Source organism: Oncorhynchus gorbuscha, linkage group LG11 (genome assembly GCF_021184085.1).
Source record: "Oncorhynchus gorbuscha isolate QuinsamMale2020 ecotype Even-year linkage group LG11, OgorEven_v1.0, whole genome shotgun sequence".
NCBI classification, from domain to species: domain Eukaryota; kingdom Metazoa; phylum Chordata; class Actinopteri; order Salmoniformes; family Salmonidae; genus Oncorhynchus; species Oncorhynchus gorbuscha.
This window is the reverse complement of record NC_060183.1, coordinates 64,325,641-64,344,172: the sequence shown is the minus strand read 5'-3', so window position 1 is coordinate 64,344,172 and position 18,532 is coordinate 64,325,641. Positions and strand designations below refer to the sequence as shown.

The 18,532-nt window shown below is 42.9% G+C and overlaps 2 protein-coding genes across 2 annotated transcripts; both read left to right on the top strand.

The window, feature by feature from the left end:
- The first annotated feature begins 450 nt into the window (after positions 1-450).
- Positions 451-6,062, top strand: LOC124047919 (astacin-like metalloprotease toxin 1). Its single transcript, XM_046368265.1, has 11 exons — positions 451-609; positions 758-823; positions 977-1,033; positions 1,171-1,239; positions 1,366-1,415; positions 3,754-3,835; positions 3,926-4,040; positions 4,193-4,363; positions 5,207-5,288; positions 5,561-5,682; positions 5,792-6,062. The coding sequence occupies exons 1-8, from the start codon at positions 576-578 to the stop codon at positions 4,323-4,325; spliced, it is 606 nt and encodes a 201-aa protein (XP_046224221.1). The 5' UTR covers positions 451-575; the 3' UTR covers positions 4,326-4,363; positions 5,207-5,288; positions 5,561-5,682; positions 5,792-6,062.
- Positions 6,063-12,349: 6,287 nt separating this feature from the next.
- LOC124047918 (astacin-like metalloprotease toxin 5) lies at positions 12,350-17,840 on the top strand. Its single transcript, XM_046368264.1, has 11 exons — positions 12,350-12,511; positions 12,660-12,725; positions 12,879-12,935; positions 13,073-13,141; positions 13,268-13,317; positions 15,631-15,712; positions 15,803-15,917; positions 16,070-16,242; positions 17,086-17,167; positions 17,442-17,562; positions 17,672-17,840. The coding sequence occupies exons 1-10, from the start codon at positions 12,478-12,480 to the stop codon at positions 17,533-17,535; spliced, it is 822 nt and encodes a 273-aa protein (XP_046224220.1). The 5' UTR covers positions 12,350-12,477; the 3' UTR covers positions 17,536-17,562; positions 17,672-17,840.
- The last annotated feature ends 692 nt before the right edge of the window (positions 17,841-18,532 follow it).

The window sequence follows — 18,532 nt, the reverse complement described above, 5'->3', positions numbered from 1 at the left end:
AACATGCTGCCTTATAAGGAATTTGATGTATAACATTTACTTTTGACCTCTGGCAGTCTCTATGGGGGTGCCACAGGGTTCAATTTTCCACCACTGTACTTTAGTACATTTAAAACCAGATACTTTTAGATTTTTACTCAAGTAGTGTTTCACTGGGTTACTGTTACTTGAGTCTATTAAAAGTGTCTTTACTTTGACTCAAGAATGACTATTGCGTACTTTTTCAGCACTGCGTGTTTAACTACAACCAGTTCGCATGTCTGACATTTCAGAGTTTCCGAGTTCCGAGTAGCACTTGAACACGGCATATCACTGGCACGTTTTTATTGTTTAACAGCGAGGCACATTCTTCTTCTTCCTTAGGTCGAAATGGCGGGAAATTGAGTAGAGAGGCACTTAGCGCCATATGTTGTTGAGGTTGAGAACTTAAAAGCAAGTGACCACACCAGCACCTGTTACTTTGTGATTGCTGCCCCACCCACTCTTTGACTGGAAAGAGAGCAAGTGTGTGAAATTGTTTGTGCCCTTTCTTTGGTTCTTTTCTCCCAAATCCTGGGGACGATCAACGTTGCAACATGGTTTGGCTTTTGATTCTCTGGGTTGTCCAAGGTAGGACCAGTAATTTTGTTGTTGTGACGTCCTACTTTTGAGTGTTTTCCAATTGAGGTACTGTAGGCCAGGACAATTTCACAGAGGCCAATTGGTTGACCATGTTATTATTATGTCACATGTAATATGTTTCCCTTGTGTGTTTCAGTGGGCAGTGTTCCCATAGCCAATTTCACAAATGCTACTACTTCAAATGCTACTTTCCCTGCAACAGGTAGGCAGGCTTGCATTGGGGACCAGTCATGTCATTAGGTGATAGGCTGAAAGCTAGGCCTCTTTCCTGTTTTTATTTAATGTATGCCAGCCGTACTGCAAAACTATGTTATTGTACTGTTCTGCTTAGTAATATTTTTCTTCTGTGTTTCAGTGGACAACTCTAAAAACCCCATCAACAATTCTACAAATGTGACTTTCTCTGCCACAGGTAGGCCTATACTGTGATTATCAAGTCAGTCTCTTGGGGTGATGGGGCCCAAAGAAACAACTCAATCTGTTGTCTTCAAGTTTATCTATCAATAAACAATGATATTATAAATGTAGTTTGTTCACAATTCCCTTCAGGTTCTACTGCCTCGACGGGGCCACGTCGCAGACAAAATGATTGGTATAAAACACCTGAAACCAGAGAAGGTAACGTATTCATTAGATGAAGCGTGCAATCCTGGACCTCTATCATAAGGTCTGGACTTTAATGGTACTGGACGTAGTGACTTGTAACCAGTACATGTTGTTTCAGACCCTCTCTCTCTGTTACAGAGGACTTACAGTTCGACCTTGCTATCATGGAGGGAGACATTCTGGTTTCGGTGAGTCTATGATCCCTGCTTTCTCTCTTGTTACTTGCGTCTTTTAGGCTGATGAATCCGATTGATACCACCTTCTGGTATACACAGCCTGAAGCTAATGACTGCAAAATAATTCAAGCCAGATTGTTGACTAGAAGTACATTTGAACTTGCTCTACCGGTTGGTTGTCCGTGGTGTTGGTCCTTCAGATGGTCAAAATTTGAGACCTAAAATATCCACAGGAAAATACACAATGCCGGCATACTACTAACAGCAGAACAATAACCTAAAACACAAGGGCAAATCTGCACTGGAGTCGCTTACCAAGACAGAATGTTCCAGAGTGGCCGAGTTACAGTTTTGACAAATCTACAGCAAGACCTGAAAATGGTTGTTTAGTAATGAACAACCAATTTGACAGCTTGAATACTTTTGAGAAGAATTAAGTGGGCAACTGCTGCACAACCCAGGTGTGGAAAGCTCTTAGACGTACCCAGAGAGACTCACAGCTGTAATCACTGCCTAAGGTGCTTCTACAAAGAATTGACTCTGGGATGCGAATAGTTGACATATTTTTGCATTTCATTTTCAATAATCACGCAAATATTTCCAAAAATATTTTCACTGTCATTATGGAGTATTTAGTGTAGATGGGTTAGAATTTTTTATTTCATCCATTTTGACTTCAGGTTGTCACAAAAAAAATATGAAATGGGTCAAGAGGTATGAATGCTTTCGGAAGGCACTTACCACCTTCTGGTATACAGACTGAAACTAATGATTGCAAAATCATTTCAGTTCTCTTTACAAGCCAGAATGTTAAATAAAATGACATTGAAACTTACTCTACTGGTGGTCCGTGGTGTTGATCCTTCAGATGGTCAAAATATCCACAGGAAAGTACTGTTAACACAACTTTTTAGAGTGGCGGTACTGAAGAAAGGTGAATTATTTTCCCAGTGTCTGGTGGAAAGCAGATTATACCAGGATTCCTCTAGGATCTTGCTTGTGTTTAGCTCATTCTGTGTTTTTTCGTTTTTATCCTGAAACTTCCCCAGTCCGCAATGATTACAAGCATACCCATAACATGATTCATCCACCACTGCTTGAAAATATGAAGTGGTAGTCAATAATCTATTGGATTAGCCTCTCATTACACTTTGTATTCAAGACAAAAAGATAATTGCTTTGACATTTTTTTGCACTATTACTTTAGTGCCTTGTTGCAAACAGGATGCATGTTTTGGAATTTTATTCTATACAGGCTTCCTTTTCACTGTCAATCAGGTTAGTATTGTAGAGTAACTACAATGTTGTTCCATTCTCAGTTTCCTCCTATCACAGCCATTATTAAAGTCACAATTGGTGAAATCCCTGAGCGGTTCCCTTCTTCTCCGGCAACTGACTCAGGAAAGACACCTGTATGTTTGTAGGGACTGGGTGTATTAATACACCATCCAAAGTGTAATGAATAACTTCACCATGCTCGAAGGGAAATTCAGTGTCTGCTTTTTTTTATACCCATCTGCCAATAGGTGCCTTTTGTGAGTTATTTGAAAACCTCCCTGGTCGTTGCAGTTGAGTCTGTTTGAAATTCACTGCTTGTCTGAGACATGTGTGGGGTACAGAGATGAGGTAGTCATTCAAAATTCATGTTAAACTCTATTGCACAGTGAGTCGTGCAAATAATAGGTTTATTGTGTGTCTGCCAGTGACGACAATCTCAATGGCAACGCCCACTAGTTATTATTATTTTTTGGGTGAAGATCTTAAAATATAGTTTACAAAACATTAGGAACACCTAGTATTGAGTTGCACCCCCCCTTTACCCTCAGAAAAGCCTCAATTCGTCGGGGCATGGACTCTATGAGATGTCGAGCGTTCCACAGGAATGCTGGCCCCATGATTTCCCCAATGCTTCCCACCGTTGTGCCCAGTTGCCTGGTAGTGGATCTCTAATCCAAAATGGCTCGTTCTCATCCCACAGATGCTTAATTGGATTGAGATCTGGCGACTGGGCAGGCCACTGCACTAAGATGAATTCACTTTCATGTTTGTGGAACCAATCCTGGCCTTGTGGCATGGGGCATTATCCTGCTGAAAAAATCCCTTCACAGATGGATACACCTGGTTTTCAATTATGTTCAGATATCCTGTGGCGTTCAAACGTTGCTCTACTTTTTTCATGTGTGCCGTGAACGCGTCACACTGCCTCTCACCAGCCTGCAATGTTGCCTCACGGCATGATGGATGCATGTGGTTTTCTCTATACCCTAGTCCTCCCATCAGCGTGAAATTGCAAAAAACGGGATTCATCAGACCAGATGACAGATTTAAGACTAGGTGTTTTGTTCTACAGGAAGACCGATTAGCTGTGAAGTCCCTTTGGCCGGAGAATGAAGGCGTCACTTCTATCCCCTACAAGATCAACGGTGATCTGGGTGAGTGTCGAATACAGTAGGAGAGATGAGCACTAACACTAGATTTCTAATACAGTGAGAATGATATGCATTGTCTCTGATCCCCCACAGTGGACAGAAAGGAAACTATGCTAGCAGCGTTCAAGATGATTTCAGACCAGACGTGTATCCTCTTCCACGAATACACCAATGAGATTAACTACATAGAGTTCATCTCTGGGACAGGGTGAGTCCAAAATGGTCACATTAACACACTCTCCTTCCCAGCAGTTTACAGTTAACTCACAAACGCTCCTTCATTTTCCTTTATTTTTCTCTCTTCCTGTCATATCCACTCTTTCTCCCGCCCTTCTCTCACCTTTCTTCCCTTAACTCTAGCTGTGCGTCGTATGTAGGTTTTCAGGGCGGGGCCCAGCCTCTGTACTTCGGTAGAGCCTGTAACGTGGGGAACCTGTGTCATGAGCTGATGCATGCCCTGGGCCTGCACCGAGCACACACGGCCAGACCGTGACCAATACATCACCATACAGTGGGACAACGTGGTCTCAGGTAACTCACACCAACACATGCTAAACCACCTCACGGGCATTGTATGTGGACCAGGGGCAGGGCTGGTCAATTTGTCCCCTGAAGAGCTGCAGTGTGCATGTACTAGCACACCTTGTTGAGCTTTTTGTAGTCTGGAGTGAAGACCGTATAGAATAACTATTGACATTAGGTACTGCTAAAGCAGCAGCTGCTCTTCCTGGGGTCCAGACACCATGAAACCCTACATAACAAAAATAGACAGTACACCACAAGGACAGAACAACAGGCGTTCATATATTTATGCCTAAATGTTCCATTTATCATGTACTCATTACTGCAGCCATTAATTTCCCCATACATTGCAACCCTGTTCTCTACTGCTAAAATTGCTTTGTCTAAGCAGGTCCTAATATCATAGTAACCTTGAATCCTGATATCCTAATCTCACAGCACCAGCTCTGTAACCATCAGTCTTCTTCAGTTTGAAACCAATACTATGTATTTCATAGACTAATTTCCAATTATGTGGAATATAACTGAATTCGTTAACTCCTGCGAATTTCCCCTGGTGTGAACGCAGCAACCTTGTTCGCTAAATTCCCCTTACATGAATAGCACCACATTGTCATCTACAGTTGCCACCCGCAATGGGTATCCTGGGATAACATGTAAGCTCTTGAACATGAAGGCCACCCGCTATGGGTTTCCTTAGGTAAGATGCAATAGTCATGCCTTGAATCGTGTAGAGGTTCAACTTAATGGTTTCCATCTCAACAACTTGTCTAGATTTCTACTTTCATTCCCCTATATCACAATCACACCCAGCAGTGTCCACCAGTCACGTCTGCCTCTTTTAACTTCCAGGAAAAGAAGATAACTTTAAGGTGAAGAAAGGAGACACTCAGGATCTGCCCTATGACTACGACTCCATAATGCACTACGGAACGTCAGTCACACTCCTCTCCTCCTTATTCCCAATGAAGTCTCAATTTTCCTCGCCTTGTTTTTAAACTGCTAGCAATAAGTAAAGATGAGTTGTACAGTCCAGCTCCAGTAACCTTTCTCTGTGTCCCAAATGTCTCCCTATTTAAGTCACTACTTTTGACCTGGGCTCTGGTCAAACTAGGTGCACCATATTGGGAATAGGGTGACATTGTGATGCAGTCCTTGTTAAAGTAGCATTTCCTCAAATCCCCATTGTTGGGTTTCTCCTGGCAGTTATTACTTCTCATCAAACCGGAACCCCACTATTGACTCCAAGAAGAGTGGAGTCCAGATTGGACAGAGAAATCACCTGAGCCCCCTGGACATAGCACGCCTTAACAAACTCTATCAATGTGGTAAAGACGTGTGCACACAGACAGGAAAAATATCAGAATTGGGCTGCCTTTGTAAATGTAGTTATTATCACACTGTATTCTAACCATGTTCCTGTCCTGTCTTTCCCAGAATAACAATGCACAGTTTAGCATTTATTACACCATCGAAGAAGATTCCAACACCACTGCTGCCGACTGATTCCAACACACATGGCACTGACATCCTAACTTCTCTTCACAACAATGAATAAGTTGGACAAGTCCCTTAAAGCTTTCTGATGTATTATACGTGTGCCTGGCTGCAGGCAGTGGTTTTATTTCTCCTGTGTACTCTTGCTGCCTTGAATTAGGCCTATACCACTGCACTTGTCTTGGAAATAAATCAAATGACCTAGACTGAAAAGAATCCACTGTGTGATGTTGCTTGCAGTGTTCTATTTCATTCTAGAATGGACCTTCTCAGCTATGCTCATCATACGTCCCAGGGTGGGATCAGAGAGGAAGTAGATGTAGTGTACCAGGAGAGACTTAAATTAATGGTTGTTTATACCTTGAACTTGGCCAACTAGCTAGGCAACAAATTATTTAAACGATGACGCTGTAACTCAGGACTTACACAGCAGGGCTCATAGATTCACCAAAATTTGAATGTTGCCCTCTAGGAGGGTGTAGTACGAAACCGTTTTGAGGAGTTGGCGAGGTAACTTTGGTGAGCTCAACTCCGGATAACCGGTAGCATGAAAGTGGCTCACCTTTTAGCAAGGAATACTAAACATATTTGTTTTTTTAACTAGGCAAGTGAGTTAAGAATAAATTCTTATTTACAATGGTGGCCAAACCTGGATGACCCTGGGCCAATTGTGAGCCGCCCTATGGGACTCCCAATCACGGCCGACTGTGATGCAGCCTGGATTCAAACCAGGGACTGTGGTGACGCCTCTTGCACGGAGATGCAGTGCTTTAGACCTCTGCGCCACTCGGGAGGCCAATATAAACGTAACTTAATCCATATAAGGAAGTCAATTGAAATGAATTCATTAGTCCCTAATCTATGGATTTCGCATGACAGTGCAAGGGTGCAGCCATGGGGTGGGCCTTGGAGGGCTCTTGCAGCCAGGCCCGGGCCAATCAGAATGAGTTCGTCCCCACAAAAGGGGCAATATTAGATGGAAATAGTAGCCAGCGGGGTTACAACTTCTCTAAAATGATGTTTGAGGCAGCTTATGGTAAAGAAATGAACATTCAATTCTCTAGCAACTGCTCTGGTGGACCTTCCTGCAGTCAGCATGACAATTGCACACTCCCTCAACTTGAGACATCTGCCTTTTAGTGGCTTTTTATTGTCCCCAGCATAAGGTGCACCTGTATAATGACCATGCTATTTCAGTTTCTTGATATGCCACACCTGTCAGGTGGAAGGATTATCTTGGCAAAGGAGAAATCCTCACACTAACAGCAATGTAAACAAATGTGTGCACAAAAGATGGCAAAGTACTTAAGTAAAAATAATTTAAAGTAATTTTTTGGGGGGTATCTGTAATTTACTATTTACATTTTTGACAGTTGACTTTTCCTCCACTACATTTCTAAAGAAAATATGTACTTTTTACACCCGTACAATTTCCCTGACACCAAGAAGTACTTATTTAGAATGTTCATGCAGGAAAGCATTATGGTCCGATTCAAGCGCCTATCAATATGTATCTTGTCATAAGTTGTCATACTTTATTTTTTATTTCACCTTTATTTAAACAGGTAGGCTTGTTGAGAACAAGTTCTCGTTTGCAAATGCTACTTGGCTAAGATAAAGCATAGCAATTCAACAAATATAACAACACAGAGTTACACATGGAATAAACAAAACATACAGTCAATACATTAGAAAAACGAAAAGTCTATAGAATATGTGGACAAATCAGGTAAGACCTAGGTGTCTGGCAATAGACTGCCATGGTCTCCTTCCAGACTCATATCAAACATCTCCAATCTAAAAACTCAAATGGTAGAGTGCAGAATATGATTCTGCAAGTCAAAGCCTCCTTCACTCACGTGCAAACTAACCCAAAATAAAACAGTATGGGGATCCTCAGATAAGTCTCATCTACAAAATAGCTTCCAATACTCTACTCAGCAAACTGGATGCAGTTTATCTAGTAAAACTGACTATCCTACCGATCCTATGATGTCATCTACAAAATAGCTTCCAATACTCTACTCAGCAAACTGGACAGTGCCATCCAATAAGTGCCATATGAGTCTCCAGCTTCAGTGATTTTTTGTTACTAAAGTCACCTTATACCACCCACCACTGCAAGGACCTGCATGGAGGAATTGGCTGGTGACCAGTGAGATATACCTGCCAGACCCACTGGCTTCAGGTCAGTCAACAAGTCCATGCTGAGATAAAGCTCCGCCTTATCTCAGTTCACTGGTCAGATGCAACACCCAGTGGGTTTGGCACGCGCTCCAGCAGGTGTATCTCACTGATCATCCCTAAAGCCAACACCTCATTTGGAGGTGAAGTTTTAAAGGAGATTTTATCTCCTCACCATGTTCAAACATCTCAATCTAAAACACTAACATTTCTGAATTTGTAAGATAGTTATTTAGCATAAAATTTTAGCTACCCCATCCCCAAACTGTTTATATTTATTTACTTTTCTGCTCTTTTGCACACCGATATCTCTAGCTAACATGACCATCTGATCATTTATCACTCCAGTGTTAATCTGCTAAATTGTAATTATTCACCTACCTCATGCCTTTTGCACACAATGTATATAGACTCTCTTTTTTTGTCTACTGTGTTATTGACTTGATAATTGTTTACTCCATGTGTAACTCTTTGTTGTCTGTTCACACTGCTAATGCTTTATCTTGGCCAGGTTTTGCAAATGAGAACTTGTTCTCAACTAGCCTACCTGGTTAAATAAAGGTGAAATAAAAAATAAAGTATGACAACTTATGACAATATACATATTGATAGGTAACTTGATAGGTGCTTGAATCGGACCATAATAAATCAATAAAAAAAAAATGTCTCTCCTCCTCTCAGATACAATGGCAATATACACTGTTCAAAAGAATAAAGGGAACACTTAAACAACACAATGTAACTCCAAGTCAATCACAATACTGTGAAATCAAACTGTCCACTTAGGAAGCAACACTGATTGACAATAAATTTCACATGCTGTTGTGCAAATGAAATAGACAACAGTTGGAAATTATAGGCAATTAGCAAGACACCCCCAATAAAGGAGTGGTTCTGCAGGTGGTGACCACAGACCACTTCTCAGTTCCTATGATTCCTGGCTGATGTTTTGGTCACTTTTGAATGCTGGCGGTGCTTTCACTTTAGTGGTAGCATGAGACGGAGTCTAAAATCCACACAAGTGGCTCAGGTAGTGCAGCTCATCCAGGATAGCACATCAATACGAGCTGTGGCAAGAAGGTTTGCTGTGTCTGTCAGCGTAGTGTCCAGAGCATGGAGGCGCTACCAGGAGACAGGCCAGTACATCAGGAGACGTGGAGGAGACCGTAGGTGGGCAACAACCCAGGAGCAGGACCGCTACCTCCGCCTTTGTGCAAGGAGGAGCAGGAGGAGCACTGCCAGAGCCCTGCAAAATGACCGCCAGCAGGCCACAAATGTGCATGTGTCTGCTCAAACAGTCAGAAACAGACTCCATGAGGGTGGTATGAGGGCCTGACGTCCACAGGTGGGGGTTCTGCTTACAGCCCAACACCGTGCAGGACGTTTGGCATTTGCCAGAAAACACCAAGATTGGCAAATTCGCCACTGGCGCCCTGTGCTCTTCACAGATGAAAGCAGGGTCACACTGAGCACGTGACAGACGTGACAGAGTCTGGAAACGCCGTGGAGAACGTTCTGCTGCCTGCAACATCCTCCAGCATGACCGGTTTGGCGGTGGATCAGTCATGGTGCGGGGTGGTATTTCTTTGGGGGGCCGCACAGCCCTCCATGTGCTCACCAGAGGTAGCCTGACTGCCATTAGGTACCGAGATGAGATCCTCAGACCCCTTGTGAGACCATATGCTGGTGCGGTTGGCCCTGGGTTCCTCCTAATGCAAGACAATGCTAGACCTCATGTGGCTGGAGTGTGTCAGCAGTTCCTGCAAGAGGAAGGCATTGATGCTATGGACTGGCCCGCCCGTTCCCCAGACCTGAATCCAAATGAGCACATCTGGGACATCATCACATCTGGGACATCATCGACGTCTCGCTCCATCCACTAATGCCATGTTGCACCACAGACTATCCAGGAGTTGGCGGATGCTTTAGTCCAGGTCTGGGAGGAGATCCCTCAGGAGACCATCCGCCACCTCATCAGGAGCATGCCCAGGCGTTGTAGGGTGGTCATACAGGCACGTGGAGGCCACACACACACTACTGAGCCTCATTTTGATGTGTTTTAAGGACATTACATCAAAGTTGGATCAGCCTGTAGTGTGGTTTTCCACTTTAATTTTGAGTGTGACTCCAAATCCAGAATTCCATGGGTTGATAAATTTGATTTCCATTGATAATTTTTGTGTGATTTTGTTGTCAGCACATTCAACTATGTAAAGAAAAAAGTATTTAGTAAGAATATTTCATTCCTTCAGATCTAGGAAGTGTTATTTTAGTGTTCCCTTGATATGTATATGTATACATAATTTAGTCATTATCCATAAAAACCCCTTAACATATCCACCCTATGACTAAATGTTATACATCCAATCACACCTCAATTTGTATTAGAATATTAAAAAGCACACATGTATTTTTATTAGAAATATTTCTTGTTATCCAAATACAACCTAATAGAAACCAATATATGCATTTACACTGGCTGCTCTAGGCCTACATCAGAATCATAACTCTTCTGGTCGCAGTGGTGGGTAGTATATGGGGCTTTGGTGACAAACCGGATGGCACTGTGATAGACTGCATCCAATTTGTTGAGTAGAGTGTTGGAGGGTATTTTAAAGATGACATCGCCGAAGTCGAGGATCGGAAGGATGGTCAGTTTTACGAGGGTATGTTTGGCAGCATGAGTAAAGGACGCTGTGTTGCGATATCGGAAGCCGATTCTCAATTTAATTTTGGATTGGAGATGCTTAATGTGAGTCTGGAAGGAGAGTTTACAGTCTAACCAGACACCTAGGTATTTGTAGTTGTCCACGTATTCTAAGTCAGAGCCGTCCAGAGCAGTGATGCTGTACGGGCGGGCAGGTTCCAGGCAGTGACCGATTGAATAGCATGCATTTAGTTTTACTTGCATTTGAGAGCAGTTGGAGGCCACGGAAGGAGAGTTGTATGGCTTTGAAGCTCATCTGGAGGTTAGTTAACACAGTGTCTAAAGAAGGGCCAGAAGTATACAGAATGGTGTCGTCTGCGTAGAGGTGGATCAGAGAATCACCAGCAGCAAGAGCGACATCATTGATGTATACAGAGAAGAGAGTCGGCCCGAGAATTGAACCCTGTGGCACCCCCATAGAGACAGGCCCTCCGATTTGACGCACTGAACTCTATCAGAGAAGTAGTTGGTGAACCAGGCGAGCCAATCATTTGAGAAACCAAGGCTGTCGAGTCTGCCAATAAGAATGTGGTGATTGACAGAGTCGAAAGCCTTGGCCAGGTCGATGAATACGGCTGCACAGTAATGTCTCTTATCGATGGCGGTTATGATATAATTTAGGACCTTGAACGTGGTTATGGTGCACCCATGACCAGCTCTGAAACCAGATTGCATAGCAGAGAAGGTACGGTGGGATTCGAAATGGTCGGTAATCTGTTTGGCTTTCGAAGACAGGGTAGGATAGATATAGGTCTGCAGCAGTTTGGGTCTAGAGTGCCACCCCCTTTGAAGAGGGGGATGACCCCGGCAGCATTCCAGTCTTTGGGAATCTCAGACGATACGAAAGAGAGGTTTAACAGGCTAGTAATAGAGGTTGCAGCTTTTTTCAGAACATCAGCTATCTGGATTTGGGTGAAGGAGGGGTTGCTGTGGAGGGTGCCGGGCAATTGACCGGGGTAGAGGTAGCCAGGTGGAAAGCATGGCCAGCCGTAGAGAAATGCTTATTGAAATTCTCAATTATAGTGGATTTATTGGTGGTAACAGTGTTTCCTAGCCTCAGAGCAGTGGGCAGCTGGGAGGAGGTGCTCTTATTCTCCATGGACTTTACAGTGTCCCAGATCTGAGTGCACCCTGTCAGTCCATAAATACATTTTTAAAAACATGCTGCCTTATAAGGAATTTGATGTATAACATTTACTTTTGACCTCTGGCAGTCTCTATGGGGGTGCCACAGGGTTCAATTTTCCACCACTGTACTTTAGTACATTTAAAACCAGATACTTTTAGATTTTTACTCAAGTAGTGTTTCACTGGGTTACTGTTACTTGAGTCTATTAAAAGTGTCTTTACTTTGACTCAAGAATGACTATTGCGTACTTTTTTCAGCACTGCGTGTTTAACTACAACCAGTTCGCATGTCTGACATTTCAGAGTTTCCGAGTTCCGAGTAGCACTTGAACACGGCATATCACTGGCACGTTTTTATTGTTTAACAGCGAGGCACATTCTTCTTCTTCCTTAGGTCGAAATGGCGGGAAATTGAGTAGAGAGACACTTAGCGCCATATGTTGTTGAGGTTGAGAACTTAAAAGCAAGTGACCACACCAGCACCTGTTACTTTGTGATTGCTGCCCCACCCACTCTTTGACTGGAAAGAGAGCAAGTGTGTGAAATTGTTTGTGCCCTTTCTTTGGTTCTTTTCTCCCAAATCCTGGGGGACGATCAACGTTGCAACATGGTTTGGCTTTTGATTCTCTGGGTTGTCCAAGGTAGGACCAGTAATTTTGTTGTTGTGACGTCCTACTTTTGAGTGTTTTCCAATTGAGGTACTGTAGGCCAGGACAATTTCACAGAGGCCAATTGGTTGACCATGTTATTATTATGTCACATGTAATATGTTTCCCTTGTGTGTTTCAGTGGGCAGTGTTCCCATAGCCAATTTCACAAATGCTACTACTTCAAATGCTACTTTCCCTGCAACAGGTAGGCAGGCTTGCATTGGGGACCAGTCATGTCATTAGGTGATAGGCTGAAAGCTAGGCCTCTTTCCTGTTTTTATTTAATGTATGCCAGCCGTACTGCAAAACTATGTTATTGTACTGTTCTGCTTAGTAATATTTTTCTTCTGTGTTTCAGTGGACAACTCTAAAAACCCCATCAACAATTCTACAAATGTGACTTTCTCTGCCACAGGTAGGCCTATACTGTGATTATCAAGTCAGTCTCTTGGGGTGATGGGGCCCAAAGAAACAACTCAATCTGTTGTCTTCAAGTTTATCTATCAATAAACAATGATATTATAAATGTAGTTTGTTCACAATTCCCTTCAGGTTCTACTGCCTCGACGGGGCCACGTCGCAGACAAAATGATTGGTATAAAACACCTGAAACCAGAGAAGGTAACGTATTCATTAGATGAAGCGTGCAATCCTGGACCTCTATCATAAGGTCTGGACTTTAATGGTACTGGACGTAGTGACTTGTAACCAGTACATGTTGTTTCAGACCCTCTCTCTCTGTTACAGAGGACTTACAGTTCGACCTTGCTATCATGGAGGGAGACATTCTGGTTTCGGTGAGTCTATGATCCCTGCTTTCTCTCTTGTTACTTGCGTCTTTTAGGCTGATGAATCCGATTGATACCACCTTCTGGTATACACAGCCTGAAGCTAATGACTGCAAAATAATTCAAGCCAGATTGTTGACTAGAAGTACATTTGAACTTGCTCTACCGGTTGGTTGTCCGTGGTGTTGGTCCTTCAGATGGTCAAAATTTGAGACCTAAAATATCCACAGGAAAATACACAATGCCGGCATACTACTAACAGCAGAACAATAACCTAAAACACAAGGGCAAATCTGCACTGGAGTCGCTTACCAAGACAGAATGTTCCAGAGTGGCCGAGTTACAGTTTTGACAAATCTACAGCAAGACCTGAAAATGGTTGTTTAGTAATGAACAACCAATTTGACAGCTTGAATACTTTTGAGAAGAATTAAGTGGGCAACTGCTGCACAACCCAGGTGTGGAAAGCTCTTAGACGTACCCAGAGAGACTCACAGCTGTAATCACTGCCTAAGGTGCTTCTACAAAGAATTGACTCTGGGATGCGAATAGTTGACATATTTTTGCATTTCATTTTCAATAATCACGCAAATATTTCCAAAAATATTTTCACTGTCATTATGGAGTATTTAGTGTAGATGGGTTAGAATTTTTTATTTCATCCATTTTGACTTCAGGTTGTCACAAAAAAAATATGAAATGGGTCAAGAGGTATGAATGCTTTCGGAAGGCACTTACCACCTTCTGGTATACAGACTGAAACTAATGATTGCAAAATCATTTCAGTTCTCTTTACAAGCCAGAATGTTAAATAAAATGACATTGAAACTTACTCTACTGGTGGTCCGTGGTGTTGATCCTTCAGATGGTCAAAATATCCACAGGAAAGTACTGTTAACACAACTTTTTAGAGTGGCGGTACTGAAGAAAGGTGAATTATTTTCCCAGTGTCTGGTGGAAAGCAGATTATACCAGGATTCCTCTAGGATCTTGCTTGTGTTTAGCTCATTCTGTGTTTTTTCGTTTTTATCCTGAAACTTCCCCAGTCCGCAATGATTACAAGCATACCCATAACATGATTCATCCACCACTGCTTGAAAATATGAAGTGGTAGTCAATAATCTATTGGATTAGCCTCTCATTACACTTTGTATTCAAGACAAAAAGATAATTGCTTTGACATTTTTTTGCACTATTACTTTAGTGCCTTGTTGCAAACAGGATGCATGTTTTGGAATTTTATTCTATACAGGCTTCCTTTTCACTGTCAATCAGGTTAGTATTGTAGAGTAACTACAATGTTGTTCCATTCTCAGTTTCCTCCTATCACAGCCATTATTAAAGTCACAATTGGTGAAATCCCTGAGCGGTTCCCTTCTTCTCCGGCAACTGACTCAGGAAAGACACCTGTATGTTTGTAGGGACTGGGTGTATTAATACACCATCCAAAGTGTAATGAATAACTTCACCATGCTCGAAGGGAAATTCAGTGTCTGCTTTTTTTATACCCATCTGCCAATAGGTGCCTTTTGTGAGTTATTTGAAAACCTCCCTGGTCGTTGCAGTTGAGTCTGTTTGAAATTCACTGCTTGTCTGAGACATGTGTGGGGTACAGAGATGAGGTAGTCATTCAAAATTCATGTTAAACTCTATTGCACAGTGAGTCGTGCAAATAATAGATTTATTGTGTGTATGCAACCCTCTAGTTATTATTATTTTTTTGGTGAAGATCTTAAAATATAGTTTACAAAACATTAGGAACACCTAGTATTGAGTTGCACCCCCCCTTTACCCTCAGAAAAGCCTCAATTCGTCGGGGCATGGACTCTATGAGATGTCGAGCGTTCCACAGGAATGCTGGCCCCATGATTTCCCCAATGCTTCCCACCGTTGTGCCCAGTTGCCTGGTAGTGGATCTCTAATCCAAAATGGCTCGTTCTCATCCCACAGATGCTTAATTGGATTGAGATCTGGCGACTGGGCAGGCCACTGCACTAAGATGAATTCACTTTCATGTTTGTGGAACCAATCCTGGCCTTGTGGCATGGGGCATTATCCTGCTGAAAAAATCCCTTCACAGATGGATACACCTGGTTTTCAATTATGTTCAGATATCCTGTGGCGTTCAAACGTTGCTCTACTTTTTTCATGTGTGCCGTGAACGCGTCACACTGCCTCTCACCAGCCTGCAATGTTGCCTCACGGCATGATGGATGCATGTGGTTTTCTCTATACCCTAGTCCTCCCATCAGCGTGAAATTGCAAAAAACGGGATTCATCAGACCAGATGACAGATTTAAGACTAGGTGTTTTGTTCTACAGGAAGACCGATTAGCTGTGAAGTCCCTTTGGCCGGAGAATGAAGGCGTCACTTCTATCCCCTACAAGATCAACGGTGATCTGGGTGAGTGTCGAATACAGTAGGAGAGATGAGCACTAACACTAGATTTCTAATACAGTGAGAATGATATGCATTGTCTCTGATCCCCCACAGTGGACAGAAAGGAAACTATGCTAGCAGCGTTCAAGATGATTTCAGACCAGACGTGTATCCTCTTCCACGAATACACCAATGAGATTAACTACATAGAGTTCATCTCTGGGACAGGGTGAGTCCAAAATGGTCACATTAACACACTCTCCTTCCCAGCAGTTTACAGTTAACTCACAAACGCTCCTTCATTTTCCTTTATTTTTCTCTCTTCCTGTCATATCCACTCTTTCTCCCGCCCTTCTCTCACCTTTCTTCCCTTAACTCTAGCTGTGCGTCGTATGTAGGTTTTCAGGGCGGGGCCCAGCCTCTGTACTTCGGTAGAGCCTGTAACGTGGGGAACCTGTGTCATGAGCTGATGCATGCCCTGGGCCTGCACCACGAGCACACACGGCCAGACCGTGACCAATACATCACCATACAGTGGGACAACGTGGTCTCAGGTAACTCACACCAACACATGCTAAACCACCTCACGGGCATTGTATGTGGACCAGGGGCAGGGCTGGTCAATTTGTCCCCTGAAGAGCTGCAGTGTGCATGTACTAGCACACCTTGTTGAGCTTTTTGTAGTCTGGAGTGAAGACCGTATAGAATAACTATTGACATTAGGTACTGCTAAAGCAGCAGCTGCTCTTCCTGGGGTCCAGACACCATGAAACCCTACATAACAAAAATAGACAGTACACCACAAGGACAGAACAACAGGCGTTCATATATTTATGCCTAAATGTTCCATTTATCATGTACTCATTACTGCAGCCATTAATTTCCCCATACATTGCAACCCTGTTCTCTACTGCTAAAATTGCTTTGTCTAAGCAGGTCCTAATATCATAGTAACCTTGAATCCTGATATCCTAATCTCACAGCACCAGCTCTGTAACCATCAGTCTTCTTCAGTTTGAAACCAATACTATGTATTTCATAGACTAATTTCCAATTATGTGGAATATAACTGAATTCGTTAACTCCTGCGAATTTCCCCTGGTGTGAACGCAGCAACCTTGTTCGCTAAATTCCCCTTACATGAATAGCACCACATTGTCATCTACAGTTGCCACCCGCAATGGGTATCCTGGGATAACATGTAAGCTCTTGAACATGAAGGCCACCCGCTATGGGTTTCCTTAGGTAAGATGCAATAGTCATGCCTTGAATCGTGTAGAGGTTCAACTTAATGGTTTCCATCTCAACAACTTGTCTAGATTTCTACTTTCATTCCCCTATATCACAATCACACCCAGCAGTGTCCACCAGTCACGTCTGCCTCTTTTAACTTCCAGGAAAAGAAGATAACTTTAAGGTGAAGAAAGGAGACACTCAGGATCTGCCCTATGACTACGACTCCATAATGCACTACGGAACGTCAGTCACACTCCTCTCCTCCTTATTCCCAATGAAGTCTCAATTTTCCTCGCCTTGTTTTTAAACTGCTAGCAATAAGTAAAGATGAGTTGTACAGTATCCAGCTCCAGTAACCTTTCTCTGTGTCCCAAATGTCTCCCTATTTAAGTCACTACTTTTGACCTGGGCTCTGGTCAAACTAGGTGCACCATATTGGGAATAGGGTGACATTGTGATGCAGTCCTTGTTAAAGTAGCATTTCCTCAAATCCCCATTGTTGGGTTTCTCCTGGCAGTTATTACTTCTCATCAAACCGGAACCCCACTATTGACTCCAAGAAGAGTGGAGTCCAGATTGGACAGAGAAATCACCTGAGCCCCTGGACATAGCACGCCTTAACAAACTCTATCAATGTGGTAAAGACGTGTGCACACAGACAGGAAAAATATCAGAATTGGGCTGCCTTTGTAAATGTAGTTATTATCACACTGTATTCTAACCATGTTCCTGTCCTGTCTTTCCCAGAATAACAATGCACAGTTTAGCATTTATTACACCATCGAAGAAGATTCCAACACCACTGCTGCCGACTGATTCCAACACACATGGCACTGACATCCTAACTTCTCTTCACAACAATGAATAAGTTGGACAAGTCCCTTAAAGCTTTCTGATGTATTATATGTGTGCCTGGCTGCAGGCAGTGGTTTTATTTCTCCTGTGTACTCTTGCTGCCTTGAATTAGGCCTATACCACTGCACTTGTCTTGGAAATAAATCAAATGACCTAGACTGAAAAGAATCCACTGTGTGATGTTGCTTGCAGTGTTCTATTTCATTCTAGAATGGACCTTCTCAGCTATGCTCATCATACGTCCCAGGGTGGGATCAGAGAGGAAGTAGATGTAGTGTACCAGGAGAGACTTAAATTAATGGTTGTTTATACCTTGAACTTGGCCAACTAGCTAGGCAACAAATTATTTAAACGATGACGCTGTAACTCAGGACTTACACAGCAGGGCTCATAGATTCACCAAAATTTGAATGTTGCCCTCTAGGAGGGTGTAGTACGAAACCGTTTTGAGGAGTTGGCGAGGTAACTTTGGTGAGCTCAACTCCGGATAACCGGTAGCATGAAAGTGGCTCACCTTTTAGCAAGGAATACTAAACATATTTGTTTTTTTAACTAGGCAAGTGAGTTAAGAATAAATTCTTATTTACAATGGTGGCCAAACCTGGATGACCCTGGGCCAATTGTGAGCCGCCCTATGGGACTCCCAATCACGGCCGACTGTGATGCAGCCTGGATTCAAACCAGGGACTGTGGTGACGCCTCTTGCACGGAGATGCAGTGCTTTAGACCTCTGCGCCACTCGGGAGGCCAATA